The 24,224-nt window shown below is 49.5% G+C and overlaps 2 protein-coding genes across 12 annotated transcripts in view; both read right to left on the reverse strand.

Annotated features, from left to right (window-relative positions):
* The window catches only part of GPI (glucose-6-phosphate isomerase), a 31,050-nt gene extending 17,872 nt beyond the window's left edge, over positions 1-13,178 (reverse strand). The window contains exons 1-7 of one of the 5 annotated variants that reach the window (XM_032611838.1): positions 13,128-13,132; positions 12,702-12,704; positions 8,155-8,300; positions 7,083-7,173; positions 6,677-6,745; positions 5,125-5,244; positions 1-74 (exon numbers count right to left, since the gene is read on the reverse strand). The exon at positions 1-74 is cut by the window's left edge and continues 10 nt beyond it. In XM_032611838.1, the coding sequence (XP_032467729.1) occupies positions 1-74; positions 5,125-5,244; positions 6,677-6,745; positions 7,083-7,173; positions 8,155-8,276 (476 nt within the window). In that variant the 5' untranslated portion in view covers positions 8,277-8,300; positions 12,702-12,704; positions 13,128-13,132. Of the gene's footprint in view, positions 75-5,124; positions 5,245-6,676; positions 6,746-7,082; positions 7,174-7,731; positions 8,077-8,154; positions 8,361-12,701; positions 12,705-12,971 lie in introns of those variants that run through there. The other 4 variants (XM_032611837.1, XM_032611839.1, XM_032611840.1 and 1 more) reach the window with 4 other exon arrangements.
* Positions 13,179-15,804: 2,626 nt separating this feature from the next.
* KIAA0355 (KIAA0355 ortholog) overlaps positions 15,805-24,224 on the reverse strand; it is an 81,054-nt gene continuing 72,634 nt past the window's right edge. For 2 of the 7 annotated variants that reach the window (XR_004346856.1, XR_004346855.1), the window contains 4 exons: positions 22,107-22,272; positions 21,250-21,571; positions 18,924-19,002; positions 15,805-18,409 (listed from right to left, as the gene is read on the reverse strand). Coding sequence is in view for 5 of the 7 variants with exons in the window: in XM_032612488.1 (XP_032468379.1) it covers positions 18,101-18,409; positions 18,924-19,002; positions 21,250-21,387; positions 22,107-22,272 (692 nt within the window). In the remaining 2 variants the exon portion in view is untranslated. The remainder of the gene's footprint in view (positions 18,410-18,923; positions 19,003-21,249; positions 21,572-22,106; positions 22,273-24,224) is intronic. The other 5 variants (XM_032612488.1, XM_032612487.1, XM_032612492.1 and 2 more) reach the window with 3 other exon arrangements.

Genomic DNA, 24,224 nt, shown 5'->3' on the forward strand with positions numbered 1-24,224 from the left:
CCGCCGATGCCGATGTTGATGACATCCGTGATGGACTTGCCTGAGTACCCCTTCCATTCACCACTCCGGACACGCTGGCACAGAGCAGGGAGATGTAATCAGCCCAGACCCCTGAGTATAAACTGCTGCTCAAATGCGTCATTACTGCTGTATCCTTACACCTCAGTCCCGACTTCCAGGCCCTATCAGAGGCCTACTGAGACACAGTGTCACATCCTTGCCACACTCAGCCCCAACTAGACCCTTTTTCTCATATTAGTAAACGGGGTGACATCCCCACCTCACAGCAACATTGTCAGAATCTGCAAAACAAGAGCGAACTTCCAGCAGAACCTAACGTGACAGAGGCCAAGAGATGTGGAGTGTCAACTACTGTGACTGGTCCGTGCCAGGGACAGAAATGACATACATGCAGCCAAGCTCCACATGGACCCCAGGGATTCTTGCCTCCCAGTATTCACATCCCTACAGGGTCCCCCACGCCGTACAGGGCTCACTATGCACCCATTAGGACACTGCAAAGATGATGGAGTGTGACTTCAGAAGCTGGGTCAGGAAAGACCATGCAGCTTCTGCCTTGCTCTCTTGGATAGCTCCACTCTTGGGGAAGCCATCTGCTATGTTATGAGAAGACTCAGTTGTATGAAGAAGCCAGTGTGGTGAGGAACAGAGGCCTTCTTCCAAGAGCCAATGCCAACTCACCAACCATGAATAGGAACTGCCTTGGAAGAGAATCCTCGAGAACCCAGCAAACCTTCAGATAACTACAGCCCTGGCCAACATCTTGAGTACAACCTCAAGAGAGACCCCCAAACCAAGACCAACCAGTCAAGCCTCAATTTCTGATCCACAGAAACCATGTGAGATAGTAAATGTTTACTGCTATTTTAAGCCAAGTTTGGGTGGAATTTGTTATATAATGATAAATAACTAATGCAGACTTTGGTGCCACAAGTAGAATACTACCATAACAAAAATCTAAAAATATGGGTAGGGACTTCCCTGGTCCAATGGGTAAGACTCCGTGCTCCCAGTGCAGGGGGCCCGGATTCAATCCCTGGTTGGTGAACTAGATCCCACATGCATGCTGCAACTAAGAGTCCGCATGTCACAACTAAGAAGTCCACATGCCACAACTAAGATCCCGCAAGCCGCAACTAAAAAGATCCCATGTGCCGCAACTAAGATCCGGCAGAGCCAAAATAAATAAATAAATATTTTTTTTAAATAAAAAAATAAAAATATAGGTAAAAGCTAAAAGAGCCTTGAGGAGAGTTAGTGAAAGCCTAAAAAACATTGGAAGAGACTGTTAGCAGAGGTTTAATGGTCCTCGAGGGGGCTGCTGGTATAGATTTCAAGAAGTGGGACGAAAACACTACTGAAAATGGTAGGAAAAAGAATCCTTGTTATGTAGTGAAAGAAAATTTAATAACACTGTTGCCTGCATTAATGGGGAAAGTAAAAGATGTATCTATTATGATCTGGATGATCTAGCTATAGAGATTTTCAGGCTGTGTTATAGGAACTACCTGGCTTCTTACTGCTTACAATAAAATACAAGAGGAGAGAAATAAGCTTAATGAAGAACTTTTAAACAAAAAGAAGCCAGGAATCGTTGGATTTGAAAATTCCCAGCCTCTCCAGAAAATAACTGATGCTGAAATTAGGAGATGGATCCTTGGCAAAGTTCAAATCCAAGGCACTGTAAGAAAAGCTTCAAGAGGTAAAGCAGAGAATATAGCTGTAAAATCCTTTGTTAAGACCTCAGAAAGAACTAAGGTGCTAACACAGAGAATATTTTGGCTGAAGGTAAGGTTTCCAAAAAGCTTAAAAGTACTATCTCTGTGGTCTTAGAAGCAATTGTAGGAAAGGACTTACCTTGAAAATATTTGTGGGTATAGCTTTTGTCTAATGGAGTGAACCCCCCACCCCCAGTAAGCTTCACAGGAGACCCACAAAGTTTTTAAGATAACTGAATTGTCAGAAACACTACCAGCTTGGATTGAAAGTGACAGAGATATTACAAAAGGAAAAGAGATCTCTGGGACTTCCCTGGTGGTCCAGTGGTTAAGATTTGCACTTCCAATGCAGGAGGGCGCAGGTTTGAGCCCTGGTCTGGGAACTAAGATTCCACATGACACGCAGCATGGCCAAAAAAATAATAATAATAAAAATAAAAAAGGAAAAGAGATCTTTAATATTTTTTATGTTTTAGGCCGTGGCGTGTATATGTGTGATCTTAGTTCCCCAACCAGGGATCGAACCTGCCTGCGCACTCCTGCATTGGAAGTGCAGAGTCTTAACCGCTGAACCGCCAGGGAAGTCCCAGAAAAGAGATCTTTAAAAACCTACATTTCTATAGGCAGTAAGCAGGCTGAAAACACTAGGCAATTACAAACACAGACTACCTTTCATGTAAAAAGGATGACTAAGGGCAAAGCCAAAAGCCTTGAGGAACAATCCCCAGGCCTTGAGTCCTAACCAAGCAATTGCCAACACGTGTCCTGCTCAATTTCAGAACTGCTTTGGACCAATGTTTCCTGTGTGCCTTCCACTTTCCTTCCTTTTTGAAAAGGAATTATCCTATGCCTATCTCACCATTGTATGTTGGGTGTGTAGGGGATAAATAACTTGTCTACTTAATTCACATATCTTCAGATCAAAAGGAACTGTATTTAAGCTGTATTAAAGAAAATACAGATATATCTGTATCTAATTTAGATTATGAGGTTCTTCACTTCTAGCTGATATGGTAATGGCATATGGCCTTAAGAGAAAGAGAACAGGGTATTTTGCATGTGGAAGGAACATGATGAATCACTGGGAGCCAGTAGGCAGACTATGATAACCAAATTCTAAGATGGTTCCCAGCTATCCTCACCTCCTGGCACTGCATTCATGTTCTTGTGTAGTCCCTTCCCACTTTGATCAGAATTGACCTGTACAACCAACAGGCTATTACAGAAATGAAAGAGTAACTTCTGATGCTACTTCAAGGTATTAAGAGATGTTGAGGCACTCTGCCTTCCTCTCTCTTGGATCAGTCACTCTGGGAAAAATCAGAGTGCATGCCCTTGTCATGAGGGCATTCAACCTGTAGAGAGGTCCACAGGTAAGGAACTAAAGCCTCCCAAATATCAGCACTAATTGGTAGTGAGCCATCTTGAGTGCAGATCCTCCATCCCCCATCAAGCCTTCAGATGAATGTAACCTTGGGCCAACATCTTGACTACAACCTTATGAGACCTGAGCCAGAACCAGTCAACAGAAACGCTGACTGCTGTTTCCAGCTGCTCAATTCTGGAGTTATTTGTTACGCACCGATAGGAAACTAGTATACGTGGCTTTCCCCAAACCAGTAAGACCCAGCAACTTTACTTCTTTTAGATAATAATCACCTGCCATGAGCAATTTTCCATCAATACAGAAAGAAAGTAAGTTGCTCAGCTTTTCAACAATCAATCTCACCATGAGTTTTGTTATAATAAAGCATCCTAGAGGGGAAACTTTGTGTATCTTTACTATTACTACATATACCCTTTATTTAACCAGATAGGGAGTCTTACAAAACACACCTGTTCTGCAACTTCCTTTTTCAACTTCACAGTATGTCCTGAACAGCATAGCAGGTCAATGTAACTGTAGCTCCCTAATTCCTAATGGCGCCCAGGACTACGGTTTATGAACATACACTGACTTTACTGGTCAATCCTCTGATAAATGAGGTGAGGCTGTTTTCGGTTTTTGCCGTGACAATCAAGGTCATGGTGACATCCTCACCCAATCTTGGCGAACTCCTGAGAGCACAGCCATGGGGAGTGTTCCTTACCATGGAATTGCTGCTATTCAGCAGCTATTCTGAACTATAAATAGCCCATCAGTCTGAGTCAGGTATCCAGCAGCCAGCTATAAGGGAGGGCTTTCCTGGAAACAGCTTCCCAGACGACCAGTGCCACACACTCTCCACATGGCATGCCCGAGCACACAAGGGCTGACCAAACAGAGCACCATGCTTCCGAGACACATCAGTTCTGCCACTCACAGCAGATGTCTGGAAATGCCCAACCCTACATCCCACCCAAAGCCCATCACAAACACCAACCACTCTTAAGGGACATTCTGGAATCCAGATTCTCATCAGGATCCCAAGCCTTCCTCACCCTGCAAAGTCCCACTCACTTGCCTGCCTAGCCTCTAGGATGGATGCCCAGATCACCTCCTGCTGTTTCGGGTCTGAAGATGACCAGCCACACGTGGGGGACACTGCTCTCAGGGACCAGCTGACTAGAGCCTAGATTATCACTCTCAGAGTACGCGTACAGACATGCGTAACCCACACGTACAGACATGCACACGGCCACACAAACCGTCCAGCCCACAGACATCACCCTTGTACTCCAGGCTTGAGGACATCCACCAACTCTTGCAGAATCACCGTGCGGTAGACACTGAGGCAATGGCAGGTGATGTGGGGACATCTCTAGCTGGTCTCTGGGGCAACCCCTACACCCCCACACAGGAGAAGGAAGCACAGTTGTGTGCATTAATGCTGACACAGGGACAAGCTGCATGTGTGTGTACGTGTGTGCCCGTGTTTCAAAGAAGAGACGACAGACATGCTAGCACATGCATAGGAAACTTTTGGAAGATTTACAGTAAACATTATAAAAGCTGCCTCTGGAGAGTTGGCTGGGGTGTGGTCAAGAAAATTTTCCATTTTAAATCTCATCTAGTTCTAGACTAGGCAATAAGGGCACATGACTAAAGAGGTTTGAAAAAGCAAGTCTCTCCCCGACTATCCCATCCCTCAGGGGCCTCACTTTTCTTTTCAGAACTCTGTCCTGGCCAGACTGTCACCGTGAGCCCACAGTCATTAGAGCTCAGGAAGGAGGCTGCTCTACTGCTGCCAGTGGTGGGTTCCCTGAGAACAGGGTCAGGGAAATTCCTGCCTTAGCAGAGGCTCCATGGCTAGCTGTCACAGAGACCACCGCCACCTCAGGCTGCATTGAGGGCTGGGGTCCTCTCCAAGGAGCGTGGAAGGGTGGCCCATCAGGATCCCCAGATTCCCAAATACAAGCACACACACACACGGCCAAGGGGAAGTCCAGCCCAGCAGCTGCTTACGTGGCAGAAAGACTTTATCTTCTCCAGGACCCTGTTGACCTCTGGCATCACATCCTTGCCATCCACCAAAATGGGTGTGTTTGACCGGTTCCGAAGGGCCACATGCAGCACTGCCCGATCCTGGGGACGAGAGTCAGCGCGTGAAGGCCTCCACCCCAGGGCAGCCACACTCCCAGCTGGGCATGATGCAGTGTGGCCCCAAGAGTCAGCTCAGCCCTTTATCCACTGGACACGCAGGCCCTAAGGTCTGCTAGTACCATGGCCTCATACTCAAAACCCACTGTGTGCTCATGCAAATAGGGGCCACTCCAGGTCCTAGAGGGAAGGCAAGGCGTGTGCCGCTCCCTTACGTGCTGCAGACAGTCGCAAGGGGAGGGAGACCAGAACAGGCCTGGGACAGGCCCCAATGACCCACAGATGTTCAGGGCCTGAAAAGTCAAGGAAAGCTGAACAGCATGAGAAAAGGCACACTGGTGACAACACAGGTCAGAGACAAGCAATGACTGGCTACAGAGGACCAAGGCTCATGAAGCCCAGTCTCATCTTTCTGGTGAAAGTACACGGTGTTTGTTGGCACCTTTTGAAAAGTGTCCCTGGCCCTTTGGAAGTGGAGCAAATCAGGCAACTCAAGCTTCCCTCACCAAGCATCCCATCACACCCACTACTGGAAACCAAACCGGACCCTAAGTCTGTGATAGGTTCCAGGCGGCTGGCCTTATCAAGTGAGAGCAACAGTCCCATCAAGCTGGAGGCAGCAGATAAGTCCTTGAAAGAAACAGGTCTGAGACTCCAGGGGGACAGGAAGGGATGATCTCAGGACTCCAACGCAGGGAGAGGCTCACTAAGGTGGAGGGCTTCATGCCACACTGCCTTCACCCCGCCCAACCTCACTCCTGTGCCACATTCTGTAGACAAATGCACCACTCCAGGAAGCCCTCCTTGATTGCCGTCTCTCAGCCTAGCCCAGCAGTGAAAGACAGGGGTGTTTGAATAGTGGCTCTGCCACTTACAGAATGACACTGGATAAGTGACTTGACCTCTGAGTTACAGGTTCCTCATGTGTAAAACAAGGATAACATCATGAGGATGACACTCTGAGTGCTCAGTGATTCTTATGCCTACAGGGTTCCACGGCAATGCAGGCACAGGGTGGCCAAGGCCTGGCCTTGCCACAGCTTCCTGTTGACTCCTCCCACAGAGGAGGTTGATTTTGACACGAGTCTTCTTTTCACTGACAAAACCTGTAGCAAGGATCAGAGTTAACTTCTCTGAGCATGCCTTGAGAAGCCCTCTCCCTGCAGCCTTGAGAGATGCTGTCCCCAGGCAGACACCGGGAGCCATTCCATGCTCACCAGACCTAGACTGCAGTCTTGGGGAAGACACACCCCAAGGCTGTGCAACTTGCTTGAGGAAATAGGCCTTCAGGCCCCTGGTTAAGCAAAAGCATTGCCTAAGAGGAGGGGTACGGACACAGGGTGATGCTGCTAACAGTCAGACGAACCCCTAAGGGAAGGAAGAGGCTGTGGAGGGTATACGGAGTCTGTCTGCTCACCTCGGTGAAGTTGATCTTCTCACCATTGAACATGCGTTCCCGAGCAGCCTCCACACCCCTGGACTTGGCCTGAGAAGAGAATACACTGAGGCCTGGTCCCACCCACGCTGGCCACCAGGAGTCCAAGGCCCCAAGCACAAGGCTTGGTGCAGCCCCCGGTGGGGCTGACAAATGGCTGCAGACTGGTGCCCTCCCCCACTGCCTGGGAAGGGTCTGCTCAGACATCAGGCACTGAGTCCCCTGGGATGCCGGCCAGAACCTGAGCCAGGGGCAGGGGCACAGGGGCAACTACTGAGATCCACTAAGAGGGGGAAGTAAAGATGCTCAAGGACCTGAGGACGCCGGTAGCCCAGCTCGTCCACAACACCATGGGTCACGGGTCAAGCCTCCCCGTGCAGAACATTACCAGGTCTACCAGCATCTGCATCACGGCCTCCGTCACAAGGTTCTTGGAGTAATCCAACAGAATACGCCCGTGGCTGGTGCTGAGGTTCAAGCTGCAGAAAGATGGCAGAAGCGGCTGACCACACCCCAGCCTGATCCCCGATCAGAGATGCTTCCAAAAAAAAATCCTCCCTGTGCCAAATCCAAACAAGCCTCAGCTGGCCAGCACAGTGGTGTCGTCTGTCACCTGTCCGCCCCCCCCAAGCCGACCTGCAGCAGCAGCACAGGGCAAGATGCAGACCCCTGGTGAGGAGCCTTTCCTCTGCTAAAACTGAGCTGGGGGATGAGAAGACAGAGCTGGGTGCGCTGCCCCTGCCTAGGCCAGAGAGTGACAATTCCCCCCCAGAGCTTCCACTCTGCGACTCAACTTACTCAGGGAAGGACCCAAATGACAAGGGCTGACCATCAGGGACTTCCAGTCTGGAGCCACAGACCTCCCCTCCCGAACCCCTGTGCCAGTGACCATTCCCGACCCCCAAGATTTTCTCCTTTCCTGGTCGTTCATGGGTCTCCGGACCTAGCCTCCTGGGCAGGAATCACGGCCCCACCTCTCCACCCCTCTCATCGCGGCTCCCCGCAAATCCCCCGGGCCGGTCCCACCCTGACCGCACCCTGCAGAAGGTCCCGAGCACACCCTCGGCCAGGACCGAGTGCAAGGGGGCAGCCCTTCTGAGCCTGCTGCGTCGGCGAGGGCCCTTGCTCACAACCGCGGAGGGATGGCCTGCTTCAAGCGGCAGGGGCTGGTGGAGGTGGAGGGGGAGGGGAGAGAAATGTCCCCGTGGAGGGGAAGCGGCAGAGAGGCCCAATCCATGACGAAGCTGCCGGGGCGCCGAGACCTCCGGCGAGCACCCGGAAACCTGCTTCAAGGAGGCGTCAAGGACGAAGCGCGGCCTGGGCCTGCGTCCAGATCCGTAGCCAGGGGCCCCCGGGGACCGCCGCCCAGCCCTCCCGGCCCAGGCCCTGCACAGCCGGACCCCGCGCGCCGCCTCCGGGTCCGGCACGTCCGCGCCCCGCCCCTGGCCCCGCGCACGCACCTGAAGTGGTTAAAGCGGTCCTTGTCTCCTTCGAAAAGGCGGCGCAAGTTGAGGTCAGAGCCGTGCTCGTGGTACCATGCCTGCAGCTTCTTGAACTGCGGGTTCTGGGTGAGCGCGGCCATGGCGAGAGCGGCAGAACACACGGACTGGGACAAGCACAGAGGAGGAAGCTGGGCGGGTGGCGCGCGGCAGGCGGAGGACCGGCGAGCGCAGCGAGCTTTAAGGCGCAGGCCCCCGGTTCCGCTCCGCCCCGTCCCCGCCCCCGCCCTCGCCCTCCTCTCTGAGGCCCGCGCCCGAGAGGCAACCTGGTCCGCAGCCGAGGCTCGGGGGCCTCAGCTCTTCTCGCCCTGCCACCAGCGGCCTCTTGGGCTGCTGCTCTGCCGACCTCTGCCTGGAAGTGACTGAGGAACAGAGGCAGAGCCCCGGCCTGCTTCATTAGTTCGTTCATTCACCCACTTAACCCAACTCCTTCCAACACTTCAGTGTTACAGGTGCTGCGGCTATGTAGGTGACAAGTGAAATATATGGCATATCAAATGCTGGTAGGTGCTAGTGAGATAAGGAACGCTGGAAAGGGTGCTGGGAATAGGGGTTGCAATTCTGAATAGAATGGTCAAGGCAAAACTCACTCAGGTGACATTTGAGCAAAAGCCTGAAGAAGGTGAGGAAGCAAGCCAGTTGGCTATCTGGGGGAGAAGTGTTCAGGCAAAGGGAAGAGCAACTGCAAAACTCCCGAGGAGAGCATGCTTAGATGTTTCGGCAACAGCAAGAGGCAAGTGTGGCCGGAGGGGAGTGAATGAGGGGAGAGTGATAGAAGATGAGGTCACAGAGGGAAGGAAGGCAGTAAGTCATCGTGAGGGCTTTGGTTTTTATTCCGAGAGAGATGGGAAGCCATTGAAAGGCTTAAGCAAAGGAGGGACATCATCGGACGTGTTTTACAAAGGATCAGACCAACAGTTCAGTAGGCATGAAAGTGAGGACAACAGACAGGACGCTACAGCAGTAATGCAGGCCAGGAGTGAAGGTGTCAAGGTAGGAGGAGTGGGCTGTGGTGATCTAGATATATTGAGTGAAGAGTTAAGAGAAAGAAAAATAACAGGGCTTCCCTGGTGGCACAGTGGTTAAGAATCCGCCTGCCAATGCAGGGGACACGGGTTCGATCCCTGGCCCGGGGAGATCCCACATTACGCGGAGCAACTAAGCCTGTGCGCCACAGCTACTGAGCCTGCACTCTAGAGCCCATGCTCTGCAACAAGAGAAGCCATGACAATGAGAAGCCCGCGCACCACAAGGAAGGGTAACCCCCACTTGATGCAACTAGAGAAAGCCCGTGAGCAGCAACGAGCCAAAGATAAAAACAAATAAATAAATTATAAAAAAAAAAAAAAAAAAAAAAAAAAAGAAAAATAACAGTCAATGATGACATCCAGTTTTTTACCCAAGTTCCTGGAAAAATGGAATTGCCATTGTATCTCGGAGAAATACACGTTGTAGGGGGAAGATCATGATCTTGTTTTTTGACATGTTAAGCTTTCCAAGCCTATTAGACATCTAAGTGGAAGTGTTAAGTTCGGTGTTCGCGTCTGGAGTATGAAGAGAGACGGTTCAAGCAAGAGGAAAAACTTGGGAGTCATGAGTGAATAGGTAGCACTTGAAGTCATGAGCCTAGATGAGAGTTTGGGTAAGACAGAGTAAATATAGTCAGAGAGAAGAGGTCCAAGAACTGGGCACTCAAATTGAGCTTCTCCATCGCCCAGTTCCCCCAGAAATGCCAGCCGTCCAGGAGTGTGCCCTGTCCTGCTGCAGACCCAGGCCTAGGTCTTCCTCTGGCCCACCTCCCAGTTCCATGCAGCCGCTGCCACCTCTGGCCTCTGCAAATGGCTTTTCTGTCTCAGCCCAGAATTATTTGAGACGAAGGAAAAAAGAGAGCGGCCAAAGACGGAAGAAATGAATGGTCACAGGACTTTGCAGGGAACAGCCCTGTCCACAAAGCCCTTATTTAGCCAGAGTTTTGGGTCAACTGTCAACTCTGAGATTTAACTCGGCTTCCCGTACCCAGCACAACCCTGACAGTTGCTGAACAGCATCTGGTCTACTAGAGTTTCTGAGAAACACTCCAGAGTTTCCCAGCCAAGCAGTTGACTGCATAGAACAGCACTCCCACCCCTCGATCCTGTGTTTCAGAACAGAACTTCATCCAATAGGAAGGCCAGTCTCAGTAGCCATTACCCCATCATCCACTTGCCCTATGGCTCCTCAGGTGACTCTAACCCAGCAGTAGCCACTGACTCCCTTTTTCTAGTAGGCTCTTTTTGGCGATCACAGTGGACATCTGTTCATCTGTTGTCTTTGTCTGAAACCACTACCTCTCACCCTTAGGTTTCTTCCTCTGCCTCCCCGATTGCATCAGAGATGAACACATGACCTAAGCCCGCCAAACAGGGTTCTTTCCTGGGGCCCAAAGCCAGCAGGAGAAACTCAGTTTTCTGTAGTGTTAAGCTGCCTTTCAGAAAGGACAGACCCGAGGTTCAGTCCCTGGTCTCATGGAAAACAATGGAGAGTGTGACCTCCAGAGAGATGTCAGGGTGAACCTCATAGGGCCCAAGTTCCTGGGGCCAGGTCACCTCTGTCTGCAGCTGGAACACAAATCGAATCAGTTATTTCCCTTAGTGTTGTTCTGAGCTGAGCTGTCATTTACAACTCCAAGTGTTTCCAAAAATGTTATGGGTGTTCACCTGCCCACTGCCACACTGTCCTCCCCAATGTCCTCTCTCATCCACCCAAAACCCATAGGAGCAGCTGGGGTACTGAAGAGGCAGGAGGCGAGTCCTCCGATGATTACCTTTTTGAAGGTTTCATCTTCTTTTTAACATTCTATAATGTACACCTCCAGCAGTTTGGCCTCTCTTATTCCCAGTAGCTTCAACTATTCCAGATTTCCCAGATATTCTCAGATTTCCCCATAATATATATATATATTTTTTTGCGGACGCGCAGGCTCAGCGGCCATGGCTCACGGTCCCAGCCGCTCCGCGCCATGTGGGATCTTCCCAGACCGGGGCACGAACCCACGTCCCCTGCATCGGCAGGCGGACTTTCAACCACTGCGCCACCAGGGAAGCCCTCCCCATAATATTTTAAGTTTAACGTTGTACTCTGAAATTCCAGGGACTTGGGCTTCCCTGGTGGTGCAGTGGTTAAGAATCCGCCTGCCAAGGCAAGGGACACGGGTTCGATCCCTGGTCCGGGAAGATACCACATGCCACAGAGCAACTAAACCCGTACACCACAACTACTGAGCCTGCACTCTAGGGCCCGCAAGCCACAACTACTGAGCCCACGTGCCACAACTACTGAAGCTCACGCGCCTAGAGCCTGTGCTCCGCAACAAGAGAAGCCACTGCAATGAGAAGCCCGTGCACCGCAACAAAGAGTAGCCCCCGCTCACCACAACTAGAGAAGGCCTGCCTGCAGCAACGAAGATCCAATGCAGCCAAAAATAAATAAGTAGATAAATTAATTTTTAAAAAAACTATAGAGTTTTCCAATTCAAAAAAAAAGAAATTCCAGTTATGTGGATTTTCTGTTAGCAGAAAACTAGGTTCCTATCTGGAGGACCATAACTCACAGTAGCTAAGGAGAGAAAATGCAAAAAAGGAGTAGCTCAAAGGCAAGCCGTTACTAACTGAAAGCCATTCATCATCCAACTACTAACATGGATACTTTACTGCTCCCACCAGTTTACTGTGTGCAGAGCTCTGTGCTAAATTCTCTCCCACATAACCTTCATAGCAGCCCCATGAGGGATATCCTGTTGTCCTCCCCACTGAAGACAGGTTAAGAAATCTGAAAATAGCCGTTCTGCTACTAAGAAGAGAATTAACTCAAGGTTGCCCCATTCCTGAGCCCAGTTCTTAATCACAACCCTGTCCTGCCTGCCACTTCCTGACTCTTCAGCCTTGGGAAGAAGGTACAGGGAAAGTGGAGGAGCAGGCAATCCCCTCCTGCCCTCCCCATTATCCCAGTTCTAACATCAAGTAGGCCTTTGTGGTATTAAATCTGATTGACAGGGTAGAATTTTACAAGTGGAAATGGCCAAGAATGACATCTCCAACGGAAAGGACAGCAGCATGGGCAAAGACAGAGGTAGGAGAATACAACCACTGGATTAACACTGGTCCCCTTGGAGGGGATCTAAGGATCTGTGTAGGGCAGTAGAGAGAAACTCACCAGGAAAGGTGCAGTGTGTGGAAGGGATCAGACATTGGAGTGTGGGGTGGCCTCTCTAACCAAATCTTGGGGGAGTGGAGTGGGGCCTGTAATTTGGAAAAACAGTAACTTAGGGTAATTTTATGTTGACAAACGTTAAACGTGTTTTCTACCACCGTCACCACAACCGGCACCACATGCTGTGCTAAGCCCCGTCTGCAAACCGCACGGTATAGGGTTCAGAATCCAGGGGAACTGAAGCTCTCGGAGGGTTATCTGCACCCAGGCCAAGGGCTGACAATCACAACCGAAAGAAAACCTGGCTCAGAAAGTTCAACAGACTGCTCCAGTCAGTCAGGCACCTTCAAGTGCCCTCAGCAAAATAGTATGAGCCGGCAGAGGAGTGGGTTGAAGGGTAGACTTAAGTCAGGCCTCAATTCAGGGCCGCTGGACAAGGGGTCAGGCAGGACCTGGAGACCAGGGGATCACCAGGACAAGGGCAAAGGGAGGTTCGGGGACAGGGCGACGGCCGGAGTCTGAAGGAGGTCGGGTGTGGGGCGATACACGCCGATGGATTTTCGCGAGCTGCTCCGGGGAGGCGCACCTACCGAGGGTGCTGAATCACGCTGACCAGGAAAGGGCAAGAAATCGCTGTTCGCCGGAGATACGGGGATCTCCTGGCACTGGGCCCACTCTCCGGAGGTGCGGCGCGCATGCGTCTACGCGCAGGGAAAGCGGGATCAGGTCAGGTAGTGAGGGGGTACGCACACGTCTGCGTGTGGGCTCGCACGTCCGGGGGTGCAAGTGTGCGCATGTCCCCGCGCCGGGACGGGAGAGGGGGGCAGACCGCGGAAGTCGCAGACGCCTCTGCCCGCACGTCCGAGATGGACGTGTGCGCACAAGTGCGCATACTCCGGGTTGGGGCGGACTGCGCGTGCGCAGACTAGGAGACCCGAGGACAGGGGAGCCAGCGCCCCCAGGAGGCTCGGAGCTCGTGCTGCGTGCTTCGTGCCGTTCGCCTATTCGGCCGAGTATTATCGCTTCGGGATGTCGCCACAGACTTTTCCCTTTGAATCCACTGTTAGGTTTTTAAAAAGAATTTCCCCACCGCACATGGGCATGAGTTTCCAGCAGAAGAGAAAACTCTGTACGTAGTTGAGCTACAGAGCCCTACCCGCAGCTCCTAGCGTCGGTCCCTCCTTGCAGCTCTAGTACAAACACTGATCATGGTGTATTCTTTCAGCCCGACGTGAGAACCGGTTTATTTTAAGGCTAGTTCTATTTTTTGCCCTGTATTAGAATTTGCCTCTGGCCTTAGCAACACCTCGTTTCGTCTGGCTTGTCTTGAGTTGCTTCGAGCTGTTCTGCACCCTGCACATGTGGCCATGAAGGAGACTCGCTCCTTGCTCTACTGAGGCCTTGGCTCAGGTGAGAGAGAAACATACAAACACACATTTTGTGTGTTTAGCACCAGCGGAGTGCTAAGTGCTGTCGTGAAAAGCAAAGCTGGGGGGAGGCTGGGCTCTGGCCCAACAGAACTGGAGAGGCCCAGGCCGGTGGGCACTGGGTAGGGGGTGGGGGTGGGAGGCCTCTTTGAGGTAGCAGGGGTGTATGGGACATCCTGGGGCCTGAGAAGGAAAGGCAGCAGCTAGGGGAGGACCAGGTTGACGGCAGTGGAGATGTAAGAACATGGTGGAATTTAAATGTGCTTGCAGATGCACTTGTAGGACTTGCTGCTTAAGTGAATGAGGAGAGTAAAGACGATCAAGAATGTCTTCTAGGATTTCTGCCTGTGCACTGGGTGGATGAATAGTGGCACCTCTTACCAAGATTGGGAAAGAAGGGGTTGTCTTCCCTCAAAGACTGAGTTTTATGGTCACAGACTGCATCTTCTGTGCAGCCCTGGCTCCCATCCTAGCAAGGGCCTCGCCCCTAGGTGACAATAGTAAGTGTTGAAATGAATGACACTCCTGAAACAATCCTTCCTCCTCACCTAGGTCCACATCCCCAACTCAGTCCCAATATAAGCCACATCCAGTCCGCCTCACAGACAAGCAGAGGCCTGTGCCCAGCCAGCAGACCCCTGTGGAATCAAAAGGCCAGCTGTTTGTGTTACTTCCAGGAGCCTGTCCCTGGAGGTTCCTCAGACTCCCATGCACATATGGTTGGCAGCCTGACAGTCATGTTGTCCACATACATGGCTTTTTGGTAATTGAAGAGCTGTCTCCAGATCAGGAAGCAGATCACAAGAGGGGTCACACAGAGCACGGAGGAACGTCCTTTCACAGCACCATGGTCGGAATGCAGTGTTTCAGCTACGCTCCTAGAGCTGGATGCCCCAGTCTCCCAGCATCCCCTGGTGGAAAAAGAGGGGCACCGTCCTCTTAAGGACCTCACCTACCTGTGTGTCGTCCTCCATTTCTCGGCTGAGCCAAAGCCTCCAAGGACCTTCTTGGGGCTCCGGTGAACATCTGTCCTGCTTCCATCCCCACCCACCTGGCGTGGAGCTGGGGCTACGGGACTCCTGTCTCCACCACTGTTGTGAATCAGAAGTCAGGGAACGGCACCAGGTACTAGTGTTAAATAGGAACACGTTTGAATAAAATGTTTTTCTGTCTAGCATTTTAATGGGAACTTCCAGTGTCTTCCTTAGCATACCCACGCAACATGGCTGTTCCTAAGCAGCCTTGTCCTGAGGTGCACTTAGAAGGCTCTAGGACTAAGTCCTCATGCTCAGCTTTTAGGCATCTCAGCAGAAAGAAGCCTGAGTGGTACTTGTACGGGTAGGTTATATATTAATGCTCACTTACTCCATTACCCTAAGTTCATGAAAAAAGTTTCAATCAAATGCTGTCTTGCTGTAAATGAAAATGAGCTGAAATGCCCCTGTAACCCACCCACCTTTTGTGGTTCCCATTTTGCAATCTTTCCTTCTCCATTAGCAGGATGGCATCATCCAGTGACACTAGTCCTTCTTGCCCCTGTGAGGTAGGGTCTGTCTGCCACACAGTGGGTCCCTGGCAGAACTGGGGGAGATCATCCCTGCATCTGCTCCTTGGAAAGGCTGGCTGGGCAGCTCACAAGCGCCCATGTTTGGTGGAATGTGTGTGTTGGCAGATCACAACCCAAGGAGAGAGTCTGCATCCTTCCAGGTGACCTCCTTCACCACGACATTGGCTCTGCCCACACAGAGGCCTCTTCCAGCTTTGGCCTTCAGGAGGCTAACAGGAGAGGTGTGGTAGGTTGTCCTGCTTTCTGCCCACCCACCCCAGCTCATCCTAATACCCCCAGTGGTATTACCCTTGCAAGGGCTCAGAATCAGAGGACAGGCCGACCTAAACCTACTCGGGTGCAGCTTTTCAAAGTAATGAACCAGACAGGGCTGCTGACATGGTATCTGCTGCAGTTCATTTTCAACAGAGATACAAAAATTATTAAATGTATATTTTAATAAAGTCAATAGTTATTTTACTTATAGGAGCTTTAAAAGTAAGATACAAAATGTAGAGTTCCAGTTTGGAAGCACTGTTAACTAGTCACACGAGCAACGCAGCCACGCCCGGCCACACAAAGGACACACACACACACACACGCACACACACGCACACACATGCGCTTTGGCGAGACCCCTCTGCCGAGCGCAGCACCTGGAATTACCAGTATTCAGAGCAAGGCGGTGCTGAGAACACAGCACCTACAAGGAGACCACACAGACAGCTTCACACAGTCTCATAGCCCATGGAGATGCAATCGCAAAATGTCTTCCTTACTTGAGAAAAACACACTGGAAAGTGACAATTGGCAATGTTGATGTCACCTGCGCTGGAGCATCAAGGACTGACCTCTGTCCAGGATGAGGTCTTTGGGGAGGCACTATTAAAACAAGAGTACTTCAGTATAACAGAACTTGAAACACAGGGTACTGTAGACACATTCCTGAAGGAAATAGAAAACTATCTAACAAGTAAAACAGCCACGGACAACTTCCACAGAGATTAGTGCACACACTGTGACAGCTAACACAGACAAGAGCCACGCAGGGTTGGCGCAAAGCACGTGACTGAAAAGTCTATGTACAAAATAGTTCTCTGTAAACATGAGGTGACTGTTCAGAACCCACGGTGAAAGGATCATGAGTACAGGCAGCAATGGCATCCGCACACAGCACAAAGGACAACACCCGAGGCCTGGAAACAGCCTGGCAACTCAGTACTAAAAATCCAGATGGCTGGGCTCAGACACCCTCAGGGTCCTCTATAATTAGTGTGTATACGACATATATATATATTCTTTTTGGTATTTTTAAATATAAATTTACTTATATCCATAGAAAAATGAGAACATAACTGTGTTATTACAATCTTTGCTGGAAAAGCTTATATGGAGTTAGAAAGAATAAACCATTTATTAGTAGTTAACATATATTAAAATGGTTTAATGATTTAAGAAAATATAAAAAAAATATTAATACTGTCAAACTTTCATACCAGAAAATATTATGGATTTTTCTCAATTAGACTTTTTCAAAGATGAAATATGAAAATTTTAAATAAGTTTTATATAAAGAACTTCTGTAACCTCAATTAATATACAGTGGGGTATGCCTAGTCTATATAGATATATTTATTATTTCTCAATTTAAGCACCATTCAATTCTTCTGGATCCATTCTGGCTGGAAAAATATCCCTAAATCCACAGGATGGTATCTATTTAATAGCACGTTAACTGAAAATGAGGTTTTTTTTTTTTTTTTTTTTTAAAGAAAAAGCTTTTAAATTAATTCCTATCAACATCCTAACTGGTTTGTCTTGAGCCAGCTCACAATGTTACTGCAATTTCAAGTGTCTCTCTGCAGCCCCTGACCACACCTCCACGTTTGAGACTGTGTCGAAGCCTCTGGCCACGTGTGGAAGGACCTGAGGGCCGAAGGTGTAGCTTCATCCTGCACGCGGACAGCACCCAGCTGGCTCATCTCCACGCACCATAAGGGCTATGTCTCCGACATGTTTTATGATCCTGCTTTTGTAAGTCCGGTAGAGGCTGCACCCCCTGGGTGCTGCTGTGGGGTGGCAAGGGGCTGTCCACCTACAGAAAACCCAGGTGATTGCTTCTGATCACAAATATTCTATACTTTGCCCAGTTCGTATAAGCTTAAATAAAGATAGTGTTGAACAAACCTCCAGCCACTCTATTTGTTATCTTAAAATATTCAATGCATTTTAGGCAGGAGATGTTTTAACTAAAAACCTATATGAAAAATAGCTATAAAATACAGTGATTGGTGTGTGGTCAGTCATCACTCAGTGTGTTAAGGAGGGGGAAGGGGAGGGTTTCAGAAGAATGGTCAGTTTTGCTCTCAGCCTTCAGGCCTGAGGCCTTCCCAACACACACAGTGGGACTACAAACTTAAGAGAGCTGTGTTTCTCAAAGTGTGGCCTGTGGCCCACCTGCATCAGAATCACCAGAGGTGCTTATTAAACTCGAAGATCCCCCAGCATCTCCCTGAGGAGGGTCAGAAAACTCCATCTTCAGCTGGCCCTCCAGGCGTCTGATGCCTCCAAAGTTTTGAGAAGCCAGGCCTTAAAGGCTTGGAGTTGCCAACCACCCCCATCCCCAAGGATCCCTGCCTGGGACAGGGGTGCACTGGTCCTCTGGGGGGCTGGTGCCAGCTAGTTAGCCCTGGGGTGGGGACACTGGCCCCAACAGCTCTGAGCAGGCAGGCAGGCTGGTCCTGGGTCAGTACTGGGGCAAGTAGGCTGGCCTGCGCTCAGCCTTCCCGGGGAAGGCCTTGAAGCCCTTGGGCGCTGCCTTGTGTGCTGGTGGGGGTGCGGGCTGCGGCGGGGTCTGCACGTAGGTGAAGGCGGCGGCGCTGCAGTCGCTGGTGGCGGCCCACACTGGGGACTGCAGCATCTGCATGGTGTCACTCCACTGGCTGCCAGGGCTGGCAACTGCATAGACTGGTGCACTCGGGCCAGGCAGGGTGCTGGGCAGCGGGGAAGGGTGTTGCCAGGGGGCTTTGGGTGGCCACGTTTTGGTTTTGTTATCCTGAGAGACAGAAGAGGGTTCTTAGTGGCATTTCTGGCAACTGATCATCTTTTCCCACCTCCCCAGATCTCTGGTCCTTATACCCACTGAGAAAACAGGGCGAGAGCCCCAGCCCTCCCCACAGTTCTGGAGCAGCACGTCTAACACAACTCGCAACATTTCAGACAGAAATGTTCTATGTCTGCGCCATCTAGTACAGTAGCTGCTCACCGCACATGGCCAGTGCAGCTGAAGAACTCGATCTTTCTTTATATTTAAGTAATTTCCATTTAAGTAGCTACATGTGGCTAATGGCTGTCATATTAGACAGCACAGCCCCAGAACTTCCTCTACATGTGGCTCTGAGTCAGCTGAGATGGCTCATCATTTAGACAAAAATCACAGGAAGAAAGTTGTTCACCACAAAGAACCCCTCGTTTCTTTGAGGCCCTCTTAAAAGTTAAGCTTTGGAACCTTACTCATGGTCTGCACCCATAAAGCCAGCCCTCTGTGGAGAGAGCAGGGCCCACAATACCTGGTTCACGTCCTCCACTGTGGTAAGAAGAGGCGGTGAGGGCAGCGTGCTGGTCTCCTGCTCTCCACTGCTGTGCTTCCTGAAAGAACCAAGAGCTCAGTGCAGTGGTCACCTGGCTTCCCGCCCAGCTTCTCTCTAGAGGACACCCTAGCCACTTGGCTCAGGTGTCTTCAGGCACTGGTTCTAGGTGGGGAGGCCTTGGGTCCACTGCATGCAGGGGACTAAGGTGGGCCACCATGGAGTGGTGCACTCGGCAGGCTGTCACAGGGTGGGCTGGGGCAGAGGTGGCGGGCATGAAGACTGGCACTGGCTGTTCCAGCTGCTGAGTCCACCAGCTCCAGCCTTCTGTTAATTTATTCAACACATACAGACTGACTGTTTACCATGCACTGGGGATAGGTGACAAAAACAAAACAAAAGGCTGTTAATTTTACTACTAACATGAAAAAATTTCTGTTATTATGTTGAATGAAAAAGGCAGGCATAGCAGGCAGAGAGCCAAGTAAACCAGTCTATCAGTGCTGCTACGTGCAGACAGCAGCCTCTGCAGAGGTGGTGCTACAAGTGCCTTTCTAGACGTCTAGTCAGCCTCTCTAATTTCCTGTGCCTAAAACAGAAGTCTTCAGATCTTTCCAAGGCTCAGTCCTGCTCTTCCTACAGTCCTCCACGTCTCAGTCCACGGCACCCTCTTTCACACAGATGCTCAGGCCAAAAACTTGCATCTCACCCTTGATTCTTCTCTCTCTCACATACCCCACTGACAATTTCTCACCAGTTGCTCTATCATTTTGTTCAGCTTTCTGCTCATCAGAGGCCTCCCTGACTGCCATTCAGAACACAGAAAATCCACCTTTCCCCTCATTCTCTGCCCTCATACCCTACTTTATTTTTCTTCATAGCACCTAATCCAAACTGACATATTTGGGATTTTTTTATCGGCCTTCCTTCAATAGAATATCAGTTTCATCAGGAAGGGGACTTTGATTTGTTTGCTGCTGTATCACCAGTGCCTGGTACGTGATGGGTGCTACTGAATAAATGAAGGTGTCCCTCCCCCGCCCAAATTCAAATGCTAAAGCCCTAACTTCCAGTACCCCAGAATGTGACTGTATTTAGAGATAAGCTGTTTAAACAACTAATTAAGTTTAAATGAAGTCATTAGGGTGAGCTCCAACCCAGTATGACTAGTGTCCTTATAATAAGAGAAGATTAGGACACAGACACACAGAGAGAAGACCATGTGAGGATACAGGGAAAAGACGGCCACCTGCAAGCAAAGGAGAGAGGCCTCAGAAGAAATCAACCCTGCTGACACCTTGATCTCAAGACTTCTAGCCTCCAGAACTACGAGAAAATAAATTCTTGTCGTTAAGTCCCCAGTCTGTGTTTCTTTGATACGGTTGCCCTAGCAAACAAATACAGTGTTTGTGAGAATTAAGTGAGAAAATGTACATGAATGCTTAACCCAGGGCCTGGCACAAAGAATGCACCCTAGCTTGTATCAGCAATCACTGTCATCACCACCGTAACTGCTCTGTGCATCCTACTCTGTGTGACTCAGGTACCCTTCCATCTTTATCTACCTGCTCCCCACTGCTTATCCAATGAAGCCTGACCCTGTGACACGAGGGCCATGCTACGTGGCCTCCCTGTCCCCTCCACAGCATGACTTCTGATGCCCTGGCGACCGTGCATGCTCTCTATTCCTGCCCATGTCCTTTAGAACGCCACCTCTGGGCCTCTGCTTCATCACACCCACAACAGTCTCTGCATTTCTTTCTAAACAAATTCTTCTCTTATTTCAGGGCCCATTTAAAGTTTTGTGACTACTTGTGAAAACTTCAGATCTGAATATACTATGTAACTATTTTTTTTCAACTTTGAAATACCATTCGGGGGTCATTTTATCCAGTTCCACCTTTGACAAAGAAATAGAGGGTCAGAGAGGGCCAGGCCCATGTTCGGAGGTGCAAAGCCTGTTGGAGAGCCCAGTTAGAACTTGGTTGTCCTGGTCCTGCTCCTCCCACGGAAAGGGCTGCCTCCGGTAAGGCACAGACCAGCATCAGCAGACCTGGTTCTCCACAATACTCCCTGCCTGTCATACTGGTATTGTGGGCTACCACTTGCATGAGGCTGTTCTACCAGCAAAAACTCAACCCAACTTAAGTCACCACACAAGCTTCGGCAAGACAGTACTGGAAGAGGCCCTCTGCCTCTTTCACGCACGGCTGACTGGGAGTGATGGGGCTACTGAACTTTGTAAGAGGAATAGCTGTGGTTCACATTTACAGACCCCTCTGTTCTTTGGTTTAAAGTTTCTTCATACCTTCTCTGCTTGACAGCAGCAACGAGGTCAGGCCCTGAAAACATGGAGAACAAGCTGTCCCCATTGGCGGAGGACGTCTCGTCACTCGAGCTGGCCGAGTCTCCCTGAGCACCCGACCAGCCGCTGTGCAGGCCATCCCTGAAAGCCAAAGAGAGAAGCTGGTTCTGGGCCTCCTGAAGCCAGCCTGGACACTGGCTGGACAGCCCGAGGCCAGCCCTCACCCCCGCCCCGGCCCTAAAACAACAGTCTTTTCCCTGTACTCATCTCACAACCCAAGAGTGGTCTCTTGTCTCTCTCCTTCTTCTAAAAACTCCTCAGAAGCCTGTGGTTTATAGATGAAATTCATTTTAGACCAAACAAAAAGCTGAGATGGTCTTTAGTTGTGCAGTTATTAACCAGGTAGCAATAAGAGATGTAAAAAAAAATCAGTCCTCAGATGTCTTTATGATGAAAATCCACAGTTCTCTCAATACACTGAACTGAAAACCTTTGGTTTTTACAGGCTACAAGGATCACATTCCATAAATGATACAGGTTTCATAGCCATGCTCGTTTCAGCTAAAGACCGTGTTAAACATGCAATTACTTCACAAACACCACCAAATAAGATCCTTGTCTAGAGCAGAAGAGCCTGTCTCAAAAATCACCAATTTATACCAATGGTGTGTTCACAGGGACACAACATGCCACTTGGCATCCTACAGTCAGTCACAAAACTCTGACCCCCTGAGAATTTGACCATGTGCCACTCTCTCACGTGGGGGCCTAGAAATGAACTGCCTGATAAGGGTGCACAAAGGCCCCATGGGGAACACCCAGGTCCCAAACTCAGCTTCCCTCCCACATCCAGCACTCACCCTTCTGCAAAGAACTCTGGGAAAGGCCAGGTCCGATGGGCATCATCCATGGGTGGCCAATGGCCCCGAGGGTTGCCGGGGCGGCGACCGTGTTGGACTTGCCGCTTCTGCTGCATTGCTTGGCTCACTCCTGCCACATAGCGTGCAAACTCGGGGTCTGAACCCACTGTGTTAAGACAAAGGGATAAACAAGATTTGGGGCCAAACTGGCCTCTTGTTTTCTTCCCTACCTTCTGAGGATGTCTTGGTGACACACACAGTGAAAAGTGGTGACGGGCTACCAGGCTTGTGGCCCAGAGAGGGCTGCAGGATTTGCCCTGCAGTCTGCTGCGGTGAGATGGGGATTTCAGTACATGGGTCTGAAGATGGGGTATGGTGTGTGCATAGGGACTGTCAGGAAGGGGTATGCCTAGGACTGGGGCAGGCTGAACGTGCACAAAGACAAAACAAAGAGAGAACAAAAAGGTCTGCTTTAGCCATGACTAAATTTTAAAGACAAATGCTAGTTACTTTAAAACTTCCCAAGGACTTCCCTGGCAGTCCAGTGGTTAAGACTTCGCCTTCCAATGCAGGGGGTGAGGGTTCAATCCCTGGTCAGGGAGTTAAAATCCCACATGCCTTGGGGCCAAAAAAACCAAAACATAAAACAGAAGCAATATTGTAACAAATTCAATAAAGACTTTAAAAATGGTCCACATCAAAAAAAAAACCCAAAACAAAACAAAAAAACTTTCCAGTGTGTGGTGCTACATACTTAAAAACTAAGAAAATCAGATGATGACTTCAGCCAAGAAATAAGCTGAAGGTTATAAAAGCATCAGGGTCAGATGGAGAATATCTGCCCTTCCCCCTTGGGCTCAACTCTGATCCAGTATTTTCCTGGCTATTGAAGGCAGACCTGCTAATTCAGTTTGAAGATAATAAGAGTGGTAACGAAGAAGATAAAATTTAAAAATGCATTAAGAGGTAGATGGAAACGTACTGGACAGAACTGAGTAAGGAAGTGCAGGGCAGTACAAGTAGGAGGAAAAACAGCATAGGAGAAATTCAGAGAAAGTCAAACAAAAAGATATGGTAGGAAAACATCTATAGGTCACAAACTGAATAGGACTCAGCAGTGTATACTTTTTAGCTTCAAGTTGGGAAAGACACTAGGGCTCAATCCCACTCTTAGCTTTTTCTCTCAAGGAGCTGCCATGTGTGCACTGCAAAGATGCCCACACCGGGTAGAGCAGGGGCTGTGTGTGCCTGTCCAGAGGGGGCACTCTGTTCTAGCTGCCCCTGCCTGAGAGGGTGCCTTCTGTAATTCATCCATCCAGAATGCCCTTTCTTAATTTGAAAAAAGGGCTATGTAGACCTTATGCCCTTGGAGTGGAAGCTACATTAAGAACTTGAAGATCAGAAAGGCACATCCAGAAGGAAAAGCTAGTAGGATTCCTAGGCTAAAGACATAAAGGCTGGTCAGGCCTCAATAGAGATCAAAGATGATAAAATTCTGCCAAACACCATTTATACTCTGGATTTAATTACAGGACTATCAAAAAATGTACACACTGTTTATCAGCAATTGAGAAAATGTGCCACACCCACCCAGCTGGTGGCAGGCAGGTGGGCTTGCTCTTCCATAGCAGGGTGGAACTGTCTGCCCTTCACCACATCCCCAGGGGTTCCCCACACCCACTCACCCAAGGAGAGCATGAGCAGCAGTAGGAGGAATTCTGAGAAGACATACGAAAACATTTCTTTCCTTTAATAGTTAATGCTGGGTTCATTTAGGAGGGATTCTCCTCTTCTGGTGGTTATCTATATAAATATGTGCTATATTTACTTACACTATTTCACAGCCCTTGTGAATGAAATATATTTTCCACTTCCATGTACCATTTGCTAAATTAGAGAAAAAAAGTAATCGATTTCTATATATTTACCTTGCATCTACCCACCTTACCAGATTCACTTACTAATTCTGGAAATTTTTTATTAAGGAGTCTTGTTTTTTTAAATTCTATTTCCAGCAAAGAGATGTGCTCTTTAATCTACTCTTTTCTAAAGCTTATACCACTTATCTCCTTAGTTTTTGTCTTGCTACATTTGTCAGAAAGTTCAAGACAAAGTTAC

This window comes from Phocoena sinus, chromosome 19 (genome assembly GCF_008692025.1).
Source record: "Phocoena sinus isolate mPhoSin1 chromosome 19, mPhoSin1.pri, whole genome shotgun sequence".
Taxonomy (NCBI): Eukaryota; Metazoa; Chordata; class Mammalia; order Artiodactyla; family Phocoenidae; genus Phocoena; species Phocoena sinus.